Source organism: Chlorocebus sabaeus, chromosome 5, assembly GCF_047675955.1.
Source record: "Chlorocebus sabaeus isolate Y175 chromosome 5, mChlSab1.0.hap1, whole genome shotgun sequence".
Classification (NCBI taxonomy): domain Eukaryota; kingdom Metazoa; phylum Chordata; class Mammalia; order Primates; family Cercopithecidae; genus Chlorocebus; species Chlorocebus sabaeus.
The window spans coordinates 70,675,616-70,691,691 of NC_132908.1; the positions used below are offsets into that span (position 1 = coordinate 70,675,616).

The window sequence follows — 16,076 nt, forward strand, 5'->3', positions numbered from 1 at the left end:
AGGCCGGCAGATAGCTTGAGCTCAGGAGTTTGAGACCAGCCTGGGAAACATGGTGAAACCCTGCATCTACAAAAAATACAAAAACTAGCCAGGCATGGTGGCACACGCCTGTAATCCCAGCTACTTGGGAGGCTGAGGTAGGAGGATAGCTTAGGCCCAGGAGGCAGAGGTTGCAGTGAGCCATGATTGCACCACTGCACTCCAGCCTGGGTCACAGAGTGAGACTGTCTAACAAAAAAGAGAATGATTTGATCACGTTATTAAAATTGTGTGATACCTGTCAATGGTCTTGATCATCATCAATAACAGTTGTGTTAACAGTAGTGGTGGTGTTTGTGAGATTGCTATTGACAGCTTAAAAGGACATATGGTTGACCAGTTTCAGCTCCTGAATCTCCCTACCTTCTTGAGGGGTGTTTTTGAAAGAATAGGACATTGTTTCTAAGTACCAAATCTTTTTGCAGAACCGCCTCTATCAGGCCATTCAGAGAGCTGATGACATCTTGGACCTGAAGTTCTGCATGGATGGAGTTCAGACTGCTTTGAGGAATGAAGATTATGAGCAGGCTGCAGCCCATATTCATCGCTACTTGTGCCTGGACAAGTCAGTCATTGAGCTCAGCCGACAGGGCAAAGAGGGTCAGCATCCCAAACTGTTGGTTTTTAGTTAAAATCATCTGTGATCTGAAATAAGCAGACTCGACCAATAAAAACACATCAGTTTTTAGGAAGTTTTCTTTTTTCTTTTTCTTCTTTTTTTTGAGACGGAGTCTCACTCTTGTCGGATAGAGTGCGGTGGCGCAATCTCGGCTCACTGCACCCTCTGCCTTCTGGGTTCAAGTGATTCTCCTGCCTCAGCCTCTTGAGTAGCTGGGATTATAGGCACACACCACCACACCTCGCTAATGTTTTTTGTATCTTTAGTAGAGATGGGGTTTCACCATGTTGGACAGACTGGTCTCGAACTCCTGATCTCTGGTGATCTGCCCACCTTGGCCTCCCAAAGTGCTGGGATTACAGGCTTAAGCTACAGTGCCCAGCCAGGAAGTTTTCTTATCTGGTAGTAGGCTGTACGTAGGTCCTGTACCATCCTGGGGCAGGCTTTGTTAAAGTAGTCCCCGCTATGTGTGGTTTCACTTTCTGCCATTTCAGTTACCTGCAGCTTCAGTTACTCATGGTCAACCTTAGTCCAAAAATATTGAGGAAAAATTCCAGAAATAAACAACTTACTAGTTTTAAATTGCTTGCTGTTCTGAGTAATGTGATAAAATCTTGTGCCATCCTGTCTGTCCCTTCATCACAAGAAGGGTGAGTACAGTACAATAAGATATTTTTTAAAAAGAGGCTACATTTGCATAACTTTTGTTATGGTATATTGTTATATTTTATTATATATTATTGTTAATCTCTTAATATGTCTAATTTACAAATTAAACTTTATCGTAAGTATGCATCTATAGGAAAAAACATCATATATTTAAGGTTCAGTACTGTCGATGGTTTCGGGCATCCATAATGGTCTTGGAATGGATCCCCTACAGATAAGAAAGGACTACTGTATTCCCATTTTATGGAAAAGGAAGCTGAATCCAGATCTACTGATTCTCTGACCAGCGGGTTCTTTGCACTTGATCATATTGCCTACTCATAAAATGAAATTCTTAGTCTGATGTTTTAGATCTTCCATGATCTTTACACACCCTGTCTTTCTAGCCTTGTTTAATGGTATTCACTTGTGCATCCATTCATTGTGCAAGTATTTCTCAAGCTCCTCCATATGCCAAAGAATATGCTACTTGGAATACTCTGCAAATATTCTTTTCATCTTTCTGCTTCTATCACTTCATGTATTTCATTCCCTTTGCCTGGAATGTTTGTTCCTACTGTGCAGGTATCAGAATCCTGCCCATCTTCAAGAGGTGGGATGTCACCTTCTCTAGGAAGCCTTTTCTCATTACTTTAACCAGAAATGTGACTTTTTGACACCTTTCTTTTTTTTTGAGATGGAGTCTCGCTCTGTTGCCAGACTGGCGTGATCTTGGCTCACTGCAACCTCTGCCTCCCAGGTTCAAGGGATTCTTCTGCCTCAGCCTCCCGAGTAACTGGGACTACAGGCGCACGCCACCACGCCCGGCAAATTTTTGTATTTTTAGTAGAGACGGGGTTTCACCATGTTGACCAGGATGGTCTCAATCTCTTGACCTTGTGATTCACCCATCTCGGCCTCCCAAAGTGCTGGGATTACAGATGTGAGCCACAGTACCCGTCCTTTGGCACCTTTCTTATGACACAAACTTTATCTCTTCTACTTGATCCTAGCTTCTGTGATGGTAGGATCAGGGCTGATTCATCTTGTAATCATACATATTACTAGCACAGCACCTTGCACATAGTAAGTACTTAATACATATTTGCTGGATGAATAGTATTACACAAAGTGGCATGGACCTGACACGGTACCATTCTTTACTTGAATTTTCATTTTCTCCCTGTTGAGCAGGGAGCATGATTGATGCCAACCTGAAATTGCTGCAGGAAGCTGAGCAACGTCTCAAAGCCATTGTGGCAGAGAAGTTTGCCATTGCCACCAAGGAAGGTGATCTGCCCCAGGTGGAGCGCTTCTTCAAGATCTTCCCACTGCTGGGTTTGCATGAGGAGGGATTAAGAAAGTTCTCAGAATACCTTTGCAAGCAGGTATGGACCCTGATTGCTTGGCAGGATAATTGTGTGGCTCTCTGCCTGCAGATTGGGGCACTGGATGGATCCACTTTCTATGGATACTTTCTCTCTTCTGGATATGACTCCCCTTACTGCCCTGGCTGTGTAGCCGGGCAGGACTGGATGCGTGTCTTCATTCAACACACCTGTTGCCAGCCTACGGTGTACCAGGCATGGCCAAGACATCTGCCAATGCACATTCATTTCCAACAGACCAGATGAAAGCATATGAAATTAAAATGCAAGTTCTCTGACAAGTTAAATCATTCTTTTTTTTTTTTTTTTTTGAGATGGAGTTTCACTCTTGTTGCTCAGGCTGGAGTGCAATGGCACGATCTCAGCTCACTGCAACCTCCGCCTCCCAGGTTCAAGCAATTCTCCTGCCTCAGTCTCCCAAGTAGCTGGGATTACAGACATACGCCACCACACCCAGCTTATTTTGTATTTTTAGTACAGACTGGGTTTCTCCATGTTGGTCAGGCTGGTCTCGAACTCCCAACCTCAGGTGATCCGCCCGCCTCAGCCTTCCAAAGTGCTGGGATTATAGGCGTGAGCCACCGCACCCGGCCTGAAGCACTCTTTTAAAACTCAAGCAATCCTGCCTCAGCCTCCCGAGCAGTGGAGACTACAGGCACATGCCACCATGCGTTGCTTTTTTTTTTTTTTTTTTTTTTTTTTCTGTAGAAACGGTCTCACTGTGTTACCCAGGCTGGTCTCGAACTCGTGGCCTCAAGCAGTCCTCCCACCTCAGTCTCCCAAAGTCCTGGGACTACCACCCCACCCAGCTGTTTTTTTAGCTATATGTCTATGTGTGTCACTCCCCTCCCACAAAAAAATTCTCTGTCAGACCATTATTATGCCGTTAAGAAAAATGATGCCGTTCGCTAAGCGGTGACATATTTTATTCTCTAACGTGGTTTGTTAAACGGTACAAAACAATATGTTGTCATTCCTGTTTAAAATGAGGGAGTCAGCAATCAAGATACATTTGTATAAGCATAGGATTTCTTTTGGAAGGGTTAACAGTGGTCACCTCTGAAGAAAATTGGGAAATTAAGAGACGCAGGTTAGAAGAAGAACCACTTTTCACTGAATATTCCTTTGTTCCTTTGGAATGTTTAAGTATGCGTTTTACTCATTCTAAAAAATTAATGAAAAACAAAATACAGGCCAGGCGCGGTGACTCACGCTTGTAATCCCAGCACTTTGGGAGGCTGAGGCGGGTGGATTACCTGAGATCAGGAGTTCAGGACCAGCCTGGCCAACATGGTGAAACCCCGTGTCTACTAAAAAATACAAAAATTAGCCAGACGTGGTGGCAGGTGCCTGTAATCCCAGCTACTCGGGAACCTGAGACAGGAGAATCACTTGAATCCGGGAGGCAGAGGCTGCAGTGAGCTGAGATTGTGCCATTGCACTCCAGCCTGGGTGACCAGCGAAATTACATCTTAAAAGAAAAAAACCTGCTCTATGGTACTTTTTTTATCAGTATACTTTGCCACCTGGGACCTAGAAATGGCTTCTACCTTTAATCCAGTAAAAGTCCCTTCTGCAGTACCCAGGTTTTGTCCTGCTTGAGAAAGCACTATTAATGATAGCATGCCAGGCATAATGACTCACATAATTCCAGCACTTTGGGATGCTGAGGCAAGAGGACTGCTTGAGGCCAGGAGTTCGAGACCAGTCTGGGCAACATAGCAGGACCCCCATCTCTACAGAAATTTTTTAAAAATTAGCCAGGTATGGTGGCTCTTGCCTATAGTTCCAGCTACTCAGGAGGCTGAGGTGAGAGGATCACTTGAGTCCAGGAGTTCAAGGCCACAGTGAACTATGACTGTGGCTCCCTTGTACTCCAGCCTAGGCAACAGAGTGAGACCCTGTCTCTTATTTTAAAAAATGATAGAAAGTTACACTTTGAGATTGTTGGAACTGAGGACTCTCTCCCTTGGCTAATGGCAGTCCATATTTTCCAAGAGAAGAAAATAATGGAAGAGGAGCTACACCATGCTCACATTCCTTGTCCTGCCTGAGGCTCAGACTGTCCCTCAAGGAAGTTTCCTTTGTGCTGCCTGGGCTTCCAAACATCAAGGGAAATGTGAAAAAAAAGAAAGCCAATGGGAGGCCTTTTTGGAAAATTGAGACATACCTGGTGTAAGGCTGGCCTTTCTGAGGAATGTATGTGGGTCTTCTCCTTTTTTAGGTGGCCAGTAAAGCTGAGGAGAATCTGCTCATGGTGCTGGGGACAGACATGAGTGATCGGAGAGCTGCAGTCATCTTTGCAGATACACTTACTCTTCTGTTTGAAGGTGAGCCTCTTTCTCCACTCTGGAGAGACTGGAGACATTTCTATATGACACCTGCATCCTAGCCTTTCTTCTCGCCCTTCTAGTTCGATGACTTTAATTTAATCATGTAGTTTACTGTGTATTAATTGAGTGGAGAATTAAATAACTTCCAGATTCAGTGCCTGATAAGCAAAGATTAGAGTTTCTCCAGTGTTTTGATCCTACCTAACCCTCAAACCCCAAACTCCGTAAGAATAAATTTAACCCTAAAATAAATTACTGGAAAGCGAGTGATGCTGATTCCAAAGATGCTGCTGTAGAAAACAGTATCAATGTAACTTACCAAATGCCTGCTGGTGTACCAAGCACTGTGCATATTTAACATATTTGCTTAGCAACCCCTAGCATTGACAAGGCCTATTTTGTGTTCATTTTAGAAAGTGAAGCAGCCAAAAGGATTGAGCTAGACCCTCGGTTAGTCCCAGATGGAGCAGGTTTATTTTGTAGGAAGAATACTACAACCTTCTTGCTTCCTCCCTTCTAGGGATTGCCCGCATTGTGGAGACACACCAACCAATAGTGGAGACCTATTATGGGCCAGGGAGACTCTATACGCTGATCAAATATCTGCAGGTGGAATGTGACAGACAGGTGGAGAAGGTGGTAGACAAGTTCATCAAGCAAAGGGACTACCACCAGCAGGTGAGCAGGGGAAGCTCCAGGTAGGGTTTGGTAGCAGCTTTAGCCAGGAACATTGAGTAGAATAACTTGGAGGGGGAACAGTGAAGAAAGGTGCAGACAGGAGAAAAATTAATGCTCAGCACAAACTGGCCTGCATCTTGCCCATTGCCAGCTTACCTTGGACTTGAGGTGTTGTCGAGATGATGAAGGCCTCAGTTCAAGACCAAAACAAATAAAAAGGGCTTCCTGAAAAGAACACAGCAGAAGCAGTAGACCATTTCTGTATCATAAAATGTGCAACAGTGCCCTCTGGTGATATATGACAATTCTATTTATTGAGGTCCTATTAAGTGTCCAAGTAATTGTCTCCAATTTCCGCTTCATTCCTTAGATGTTAAAGATAACGTTTGCTTTTTCAGAACTTTATTTTTTCGTTCTTTTGAGCAGAGAAAGTAAAAGTACAACATAGAAATAGGAATGGCCTCATACAATTGTATTTCTAGAACTCCAGACTAGGAGACTATAAACAGTAGTCTATTGGAACACCATTAGCATGACTTTGAAGCACAGTAATGGAAGTGAGTAGTATTAGCATCCAACCCAAAAACAAATCTTGGGCCTGTCATCGTGAAAGCCACTGCTGGCTTGAAGGGAAGGTAAACCCGGTAAGCAAACTAAACCTAAACGTTCTTGTATGCCAAAAGTTTGGAGTGACCAGCAAAAGGCCAATAGATGTGGGAGTGGGGAAGAATATTCTCATTCCTGTGGTATGTTGCAGTTCCGGCATGTTCAGAACAACTTGATGAGAAATTCTACAACAGAAAAAATCGAACCAAGGTAATAATCCTTTTCTTTTCTTCAGCCCACAAGAGTTTGAATTGGTAACCATGTATATATAATTCAGACGACTCTGCTACAATGTGGTCTGTGTTTTTGAAATATTTTATCAATTACTCTTATTTTTCAGTGGAATGTATCATGAACAAAAGTATGTGTAAATAAAATGTGTAATAAATCATAATCAGCTAGGCGTGGTGGCTCACGCCTGTAATGCACTTTGGGAGGCCGAGGCAGGCAGATCACAAGGTCAGGAGTTCGAGACCAGCCTGGCCAATATGGTGAAACCCCTTATTTACTAAAAATACAAAAATTAGCTGAGCATGGTGATGCACGCCTGTAGTCCCAGCTACTCGGGAGGCTGAGGCAGGAGAATCGCTTGAACCCAGGAGGCGGAGGTTGCAGTGAGCCGAGATCACACCACTGCACTCCATCCTGGGTTACAGAGCGAGACTCCATGTCAAAAAATAAAAATTAAAATAAAACAAAATAAAATAAAAATCAGTGCAATCACATGTTATTTAATGACTGGAATACCTTTTTTTTTTTTTTTTTTTTGAAACAGAGTCTCACTCTGTCAGCCACGCTGAAGTGCAGTAGCATGATCTTGGCTCACTGCAGTCCCTGCCTCCCAGGTTCACGTGATTCCCCTCCCTCAGCCTCCCAAGTAGCTAGAACTACAGGCGTGCACCACCACTCCCGGCTAATTTTTTATAATTTTAGTAGAGACAGGGTTTCACCATGATGGCCAGGTTAGTCTCGAACTCCTGACCTCAAGTGTTCCGCCCACCTTGGCCTCCCAAAGTGCTGAGATTATAGGCATGAGCCACCATACCCTGTCAACAACTAGAGTACATTCTGAGAAATACATCGCTAGGCGATTTCCATTGTGTCAACATCATAGAGTGTACTTAGCCTGCTACACACCTAGGCTATATGATGCAGCCTATTGCTCCTAGGCTGTAAACCTGTATGGCATATTACTGTACTGAATACCATAGGCAATTAGAACACAATGCTAAGTACTTGTGTATCTAAACATATCTAAACATAGAAAAGGTACAGTAAAAATACAGTATTATAATATCATGGGAACACTCTTGTGTATACCGATACAGTTTTTTTTTCTTCTTGTTTTGGGGGTTTTTTTTGTTGTTTTTTTGTTTTTGAGATAGAGTCTTGCTTTGTTGCCCAGGCCAGAGTGCAGTACAGTGGTATGATCATGGCTCACTGCAGCCTCGACCTCCTAGGCTCAAGCAATCCTCCCACCTCGGCCTTCTGAGTAGCTGGGACCATACGTGTACACCACCACGCTGGGCTAATTTTTGTATTTTTTATAGAGACGAGGTTTTGCCATGTTGCCTAGGCTGGTCTCGAACTCCTGGGCTCAAGTGATTCTCTCACCTCCCAGAGGCTTCCCAAAGTGATGGGATTACAGGCATGAACCACCATGCCCAGCCCAGCAATTCATTTTTGACCAAAATGTCCTTATGTAGCATAACTACACTTTTGAAGCCCCCAGAGTGACTCTCCTCTTCCCTTCCCACAAAGGTGACTACTATCCTAAAATTTTAAACTTTTACTTTTTTTTTTTTTTTAATTAGAAATAGGGTCTCTGTTTCCCAGGCTGGAGTGAAGTGGTACAGTGACAGAATACCAGCTCACTGTGACCACCAACTCATGGACTCAGGTGATCCTCCAGCCTCAGCCTCATGAGTAGCTCCTGACTAGCTAGGATTACAGTCACCACTCCTAGCTAATTTTTTTGTTTGTTTGTTTGTTTGTTTTTTGAGGCAGTCTCGCTCTGTTGCCCAGGCTGGAGTGCAGTGGCATGGTGTGGTCTCGGCTCACCACAACCTCCGCCTCCCAGGTTCAAGCAATTCTCCTGCCTCAGCCTCCCAAGTAGCTTGGACTATAGGCGTGTGCCACCAAGTCGGTTAATTTTTTTGTATTTTTAGTAGAGATGAGTTGTTTGTTTGTTTGTTTGTTTGTTTGTTTGTCTTAGACGAGAGTCTCGCTCTGTTGCCCAGGCTAAAGTGCAGTGGCACGATCTTGGCTCCCTGCAAGCTCCACCTCCTGGGTTCACGCCATTCTCCTGCCTCAGCCTCCCATGTAGCTGGGACTACAGGCGCCCACGACCTTGCCCGGCTAATTTTTTTTTTTATTTTTAGTAGAGACGGGGTTTCACCATGTTAGCCAGGATGGTCTCGATTTCCTGACCTCACGATCTGCCCGCCTCACCCTCCCAAAGTGCTGGGATTACAGGCGTGAGCCACTGTGCCCGGCCGAGATGAGGTTTTGCCATGTTGGCCAGGCTGGTCTCAAACTCCCGACCTCAGGTAATCCACCCACCTCGGCCTCCCGAAGTGCTGGGATTACAGGCATGAGCCACTGTGCCCAGCCAATTTTTTAATTTTTGGTAGAGATAAGGGCTTGCTGTGTTGCCCAGGCTGGTCTTAAACCCCAGATCTCAAGTGATCCCCCTGCCTCAGCCTCCCAAAGCACTTACAGGCATGAGCCACTGTAATCCATCCAAACTTTTACTTTTTTTTTTTTTTTTTTGAGACAGAGTCTTGCTCTGTCGCCCAGGCTGGAGTGCAGTGTCACAATCTCTGCTCATTGCAAGCTCCACCTTCCAGGTTCATACCATTTTCCTGCCTCAGCCCCCTGAGCAGCTGGGACCACAGGTGCCCACCACCACACCTGGCTAATTTTTTGTATTTTTAGTAGAGATGGGAGACGGAGTTTCACCATGTTAGCCAGGATGGTCTTGATCTGACCGCGTGATCTGCCCGCCTCGGCCTCCCAAAGTGCTGGGATTACAGGTGTGAGCCACCACACCTGGTCATAGATAATCATTATTCAAACCACAAAAGAGGCCAGGCGTTGTGGCTCATGCCTATAATCCCAGCACTTTAAGAGGCCAAGGCAGGAGGATCACTTGAGGCCAGGGGTTTGAGACCAGCCTAGCCAACATGGCGAAATCCCATCTCTACTAAAGATACAAAAATCAGCCAGGTGGGGTGGCACATACCTATAATCCCAGCTACTAATGTGTCTAAGGCATGAGACTCACTTGAACCTAGAGGCGGAGATTGCAGTGAGCTAAGATTGCACCACTGCACTCCAGCCTGGGCAACAGAGCAAGACGAATGGCTGGGCACGGTGACTCATGCCTGTAATCCCAGCACTTTGGGAGGCTGAGGTGGGTGGATCACAAGGTCAGGAGATCGAGACCATCCTGGCTAACACGGTGAAACCCCATCTGTACTAAAAATACAAAAAATAGCCAGACGTAGTGGCGGGTACCTGTAGTCCCAGCTACATGGGAGGCTGAGGCAGGAGAATGGCGTGAACCTGGGAGGTGGAGCTTGCAGTAAGCCGAGGTTGCGCCACTGCACTCCAGCCTGGGCGACAGCGAGACTCTGTCTCAAGAAAAAAAAAGAAAAAAGAAAACAGGCCGGGCGCAGTGGCTCATGCCTGTAATTCCAGCACTTTGGGAGGCTGAGGCGGGTGGATCACAAGGTCAGGAGATTGAGACCATCCTTCCTTATACGGTGAAACCCCATCTCTAATAAAAATACAAAAAATTATCCAGGCATGTAGTCTGTAGTCCTAACTACTCAGGAGACTGAGGCAGGAGAAATGGTGTGAACCCAGGAGGTGGAGCTTGCAGTTAGCCGAGATTGCGCGACTGCACTCCAGCCTGAGCGACACAGCGAGACTCCATCTCAAAAAAAAAAAAAGAAAAGAAAAGAAGACACACCTCCCAACCTTTTATTTAGGTGTGGCAGAATTTTAGGGAGTGAATGATTTAGGTGAAACAGGTAAATGGAAAATGTGGTTGACACCTATCTCTGAATCTAATTGGGAGGGTCATCTGGCAGAGCTGTTCCTTATGGGCCCAGTGGGGAGGGGGAATTCAAGACTCTGTTTTCCCTGTAGCTCTTGTGTCTAAGGGAATCCACTGTCCTCCTCTTCCTTCTGCTCCATGTGTCTCAGAGAACTGGACCCCATCCTGACTGAGGTCACCCTGATGAATGCCCGCAGTGAGCTATACTTACGCTTCCTCAGGAAGAGAATTAGCTCTGATTTTGAGGTGGGGGACTCCATGGCCTCAGAAGAAGTGAAGCAAGGTAAAAATATTTCCCATATTTTTGGGGAGGGTTGAGATATAATCGGCAGTGTTTCTTAATAGTTAAGCCACAGATCTCTTATTAAGGAAACAATTGGGACTTATTAGCCCCTGGTGGTCTGTAGACAAATTGACTCCCAGGAGGAAATCTAAATGTACTGGATTTTAGAATTGGACTAGATCGTTGAGGCCGTCTAATCACTTTACAGATGAAGACACTGATGCCCTGTTTTAAATTGTATAGATATAAATTATACTTCAGTAAAGTTTTTTTGTTGTTGTTTTTAAAAAAAAAAAAAAAGTACATAGGCCGGGTGCAGTGGCTCACATCTGTAATCCCAGCTCTTTGGGAGGCCAAGGCGGGTGGATGTCAGAGTTTGAGACCAGCCTGACCAATATGGTGAAACCCCATCTCTACTAAAAATTAAAAAATTAGCTGAGCGTGGTGCCATGCACCTGTAGTCCCAGCTACTCGGGAGGTTGAGACAGGAGAATTGCTTGAACTCCAGGGGTCAAATGTTTCATAGAGCCGAGATTGCGCCACTGCACTCCAGCCTGGGCAACAGAGCCAGACTCTGTCTCAGAAAAAAAAAAAAAAAAAGAGTATATAATGTAGAGGAATCCTCCTGTCCGTTTCAGTCTCCCAGTTCCCCGAGTCACAATTTTTCAAGGAATAATTGACATTGATAACAAAGGGGGCTGGGTGCAGTGGCTCACACCTGTAATCCCAACACTTTGGGAAGCTGAGGCAGGAGAATTGCTTGAGGAGTTCAAGACCAGCCTGGGTAACATGACAAGACCTTGTCGCTATATTAAAAGAAAAATTTTGGCTGGGTATGGTGGCTCACACCTAATCCCAACACTTTGGGAGGCCGAGGAGGAAGGATCGCTTGAGCCCAGGAGTTTGAGACCAAGCCTGGTCAACATAGTGAAACCCCATCTCTAAAAATTTCAATTAAATAATAAAAGATAAACACTTCTTAAAAATTTTGTAGGCCGGGCGCGGTGGCTTACGCCTGTAATCCCAGCACTTTGGGAGGCCGAGGCGGGCGGATCACAAGGTCAGGAGATCGAGACCATGGTGAAACCCCGTCTCTACTAAAAATAGAAAAAAAAATTAGCCGGGCGCAGTGGCGGGCGCCTGTAGTCCCAGCTACTCGGGAGGCTGAGGCAGGAGAATGGCGTGAACCTGGGAGGCGGAGCTTGCAGTGAGCCGAGATTGCGCCACTGTACTCCAGCCTGGGCGACAAAGCGAGACTCCGTCTCAAAAAAAAAAAAAAAAAAAATTTTTGTAAAGGTATGCTGGAGTCCAATTTCATTTACAGATTGACTCGCTAGGTTTTTAAGATAACCATTTAATTCCTGCTGGCTACTAAAGCAAGAGTTAAAGGAAAAAAAAAATCCTGCTGGGCAAATATATGCAGGGTTCTTTGGACTGGGGACTTGAGACCCACCCAGCATCTGTGGCATTCCGCATGGCTTGTGCCAATAACACGTGGCAGGGGCGTTACAGAATCAGTGTATAAAGGAAATTGTTTGCTCATTTGGAGTTCGCTTGTTGATGTCAATGATGACTATCATTTGATCTTAGCCAAAAGACCGAGAAGCAATAATGATGCCTATCACTGTTCAGAGCTGTGCTGCCTAATACGTAGCCATTCATGAATTGAAATTCAAATTCAAATTTAATTACAATTAAATAAAATTTTAAATCCATCTTTCTCACCTGGATTCTGGGGAATAAAAAATTTTAATAAAACAAATAAAAATATTCAGTTCCTAAGTTATGTTCATCACATTTCAAGTGCTCAATCACTAACATGACCGATGGCTACTATATCAGATAACAGATACGGAATGTTTTCTCTTTTCTTGTTGTTTGTTTATTTTTTGTAGAGACAGAGTATTGCTGTATTGCCCAGGCTGGTCTCAAAACTCCTGGACCCAAGTGATCCTCCCACCTTGGCCTCCCAAAGTGCTGGGATTACAGATGTGAGCCACCACACCTGACCAAAATATTTTCATTATTACAGAAATTCTGTTGGACAATACTGGTGTAGAGAATGAAATATTCTATATCCAATGTATTTTTGTCTTTGCCATGGAAACTTAACATCTTTTGACTCCTATTAATTAATTGTAAGGGAATAATGGAAAAGGGGTAAAAAGTTTTTTGTACAAAAGTATTCACTATAATCTCCAATTATTGTGATATTCTGTTATCTCCAGTAATGGCAAAACATTTGGAAATAACCAGGTGTCTAAAAATAGAGTGGTTTTTTTTCTCAATTTCACATGAAACAACATAAAAGTTAAAAATAAGGCCGGGTGTGGTGGCTCACGCCTGTAATCCCAGCACTTTGGGAGGCCGAGGTGGGCAGATCACCTGAGGTCAGGAGTTTGAGACCAGCCTCAACATGAAGAAACCCTATCTCTACTAAAAATACAAAATTAGCCAGGCGTGGTGGTGCATGCCTATAATCCCAGCTACTTGGGAGGCTGAGGCAGGAGAACTGTTTGGACCTGGGAGGTGGAGGTTGCAGTGAGCTGAGATCATGCCATTGCACTCCAGCCTGGGCAACAAGAGCGAAACTCCGTCTCAAAAAAAAAAAAATTAAAAATAAAAGAAGAGTAGTTTTTAAAATGTGGATTATGCACGTGATGAAATACCACATAGTCATGAAAAATAAGGTAGGTGAAAACATGGAAAATATTTATGATATACTTTTTTAAAGCAGAATTCAAAATTGCTATCTGTATTGTGATTATAACCATGTAAAATATGTACATATTTGGAAGAAAGATTAGAAAGAAACCTGAAAACATGAAAAAAGTTGCTCTGTTTCCCTTGGGGAAAAAAAATGAGTATTCCTTTCTTGGCTGTCCCCTAGAGCACCAGAAGTGTCTGGACAAACTCCTCAATAACTGCGTTTTGAGCTGTACCATGCAGGAGCTAATTGGCTTATATGTTACCATGGAGGAGTACTTCATGAGGGAGACTGTCAATAAGGTAGGACATAGGACTCATTGCTTGGAAATGGGGTTTCCGGTCCAAGAAGCCAGGCTAAAGGAAATGCATGAGGCATGTCATATTTTTTGGTCCCGCTTTGAGAATACTCTTGCATGCAGATTGAGTGGTACCACTTTGTATTGTTAGAGAGCATCTTTGGAGTCGTGCTCTTTGTATACCCAGCTGGGACCTCCTTCCCAAGAATTACAAAAGAACAGCTCAGCTCTTCAGGGAACCCACTTGTTCCCTGCCTCCCTGAAGGTTTGTGGGTAAGGAGCCTCAGGGCAGTAGGGCCTCTGCAGATGTCTTACACCCCCCAGGTAATGGATCTCTGCAGGGCTAAGGCCCAAAATATTTAATTTGTTCACCTAGCGATCAATAGGGAAGTGAGCTATTTTGACAAGGAGGATGCACATGAGTCCATGACCAGAACACACCATGTTGGGAGAAACATGTACAAGGTACAGAAAAGGGAGCAGAGCTAGGGCCATCCAGAATTGTCTAGAAGATGACGTGCACAACTAGGACCCTTAGTGTTGACTTTGCCTTTTGGGTAGGCTGTGGCTCTGGACACCTATGAGAAGGGTCAGTTGACGTCCAGCATGGTGGATGATGTCTTCTACATTGTTAAGAAGTGCATTGGACGGGCTCTGTCCAGCTCCAGCATTGACTGTCTCTGTGCCATGATCAACCTCGCCACCACAGAGCTGGAGTCTGACTTCAGGTACAATTGACTCCCTTTCTCCTTTCTAGGCAGAAAGGCCCTTCCTGTTGATTCCTGAGGCCCATTTGTTTCTGCCCTTTGTCCTCATGATTCTAGTTAAGTTATATACACGACGTAAGCTCCTATCCCTAAGATAGTATCCTTGGCTCCAGGAAGCTGTTGATCAGCCATATATCTCATGGGCCAAATTTCTGTTCCCTGGACTAGACTGAAGGAGCTATGGGCCCTTAGACGGAGGAAAGAGACAGGCAGTTCAGATGAATAATACCACCACTAGGTACCATTGTTACAGGCCCAGCACCATGCGAACCTCCTGCTCTTTTGAGGTCCTAATAACAACCCTATGAGGTAGGAACTATTAGCTCTGTTTTATAGATGAGGAAACTGGGCTTTAGGGAGATTGCATCCCCGTCAAAGATCCACCACTTAGGAGTAAGAGGTGGAATCCAGAACTGAGTGACTCAAAACCTGTTCTTAACTCCTACATGATACTGCATTCACTAAGCCGCACAGCTTTCTTTTTTTTTTTTTTTTTTTTTTTTGAGACAGAGTCTTGCTCTGTCGCCCAGGCTGGAGCACAGTGGAGCAATCTCAGCTCACTGCAAGCTCCACCTTCTGGGTTCACGCCATTCTCCTGCCTCAGCCTCCCAAGTAGCTGGGACTATAGGCGCCCGCCACCTCGCCTGGCTAGTTTTTCGTATTTTTTTTAAGTAGAGACGGGGTTTCACCGTGTTAGCCAGGATGGTCTCGATCTCCTGACCTCATGATCCACCCGTCTCGGCCTCCCAAAGTGCTGGGATTACAGGCTTGAGCCACCGCGCCCGGCCAGCCACACAGCTTTGTTGGAGTGCAGTGGTGATAGCTAAAAGCCTCATAAGCAATGGAGAGTGGCCAGTCTCCTCTGTATGTTCTTGTCACATCAGTGTCCTTGAGGGGTTGCTGGTTACTTTCATACCCTGGCTCCTCAGGTCTCCTACAGTGGTCTTAAGGACTGGTTATACTCCCTAAAAGAGCACCTTGTGCTGCTGCGTCAGGGTGGTGGACACAGGTCTTTCTGTCCTGGTGGCCAGGTTGAGCACTGTCAATCCCTCTATACCATCCTGTCCCCCAGGGATGTTCTGTGTAACAAGCTGCGGATGGGCTTCCCGGCCACTACCTTCCAGGACATCCAGCGCGGGGTAACAAGTGCCGTGAACATCATGCACAGCAGCCTCCAGCAAGGCAAATTTGACACAAAAGGCATCGAGAGTACTGACGAGGCGAAGCTGTCCTTCCTGGTAGGTACCCCACAGCTCACGAGCTGGGTTGGTTTATCTTGAGAGGTTACACTGTGACTGCTAAGCCACAGTATAATTGGCCTCTAGCTAGAGACCTTTCCTCCAGTGTCTATATAGGAGGAAAATTCCTCCTTTAAGGGAAGTTCCTCCTAGAAGGTTCTGAAACGATTTCTTACTCAGGGATGTATTCTGAACAGCCTGAGCCACAACAGAGGCTGGGCTGCCCAGCTATCACCTAGCATTCATTCCCCAGAGTGCTGCCCAGCTGCTCAGGAGCCCACTGAGTGTCAAGCTTGGCTTGCATCTGCCACAGAACCAACTGCACCATCTGTGCCAGGCCATCAGACTGCTTCTCTGAGGAGAGGCCCGCAGCATGGGCAGGCGCCAGTCCTTCAGGTCTGCCAGCACT

The 16,076-nt window shown here is 45.2% G+C and overlaps 1 protein-coding gene across 2 annotated transcripts in view; it reads left to right on the top strand.

Moving 5' to 3' along the window:
- Window positions 1–16,076, top strand: part of COG4 (component of oligomeric golgi complex 4) — a 38,863-nt gene that overhangs the window by 7,298 nt on the left and 15,489 nt on the right. For both annotated transcript variants that reach the window (XM_007993676.3, XM_007993678.3), the window contains exons 4-12: window positions 465–639; window positions 2,501–2,694; window positions 4,919–5,024; window positions 5,548–5,705; window positions 6,463–6,521; window positions 10,524–10,657; window positions 13,548–13,666; window positions 14,224–14,390; window positions 15,502–15,667. In XM_007993676.3, coding sequence (XP_007991867.1) covers window positions 465–639; window positions 2,501–2,694; window positions 4,919–5,024; window positions 5,548–5,705; window positions 6,463–6,521; window positions 10,524–10,657; window positions 13,548–13,666; window positions 14,224–14,390; window positions 15,502–15,667 — 1,278 coding nt within the window. The remainder of the gene's footprint in view (window positions 1–464; window positions 640–2,500; window positions 2,695–4,918; window positions 5,025–5,547; window positions 5,706–6,462; window positions 6,522–10,523; window positions 10,658–13,547; window positions 13,667–14,223; window positions 14,391–15,501; window positions 15,668–16,076) is intronic.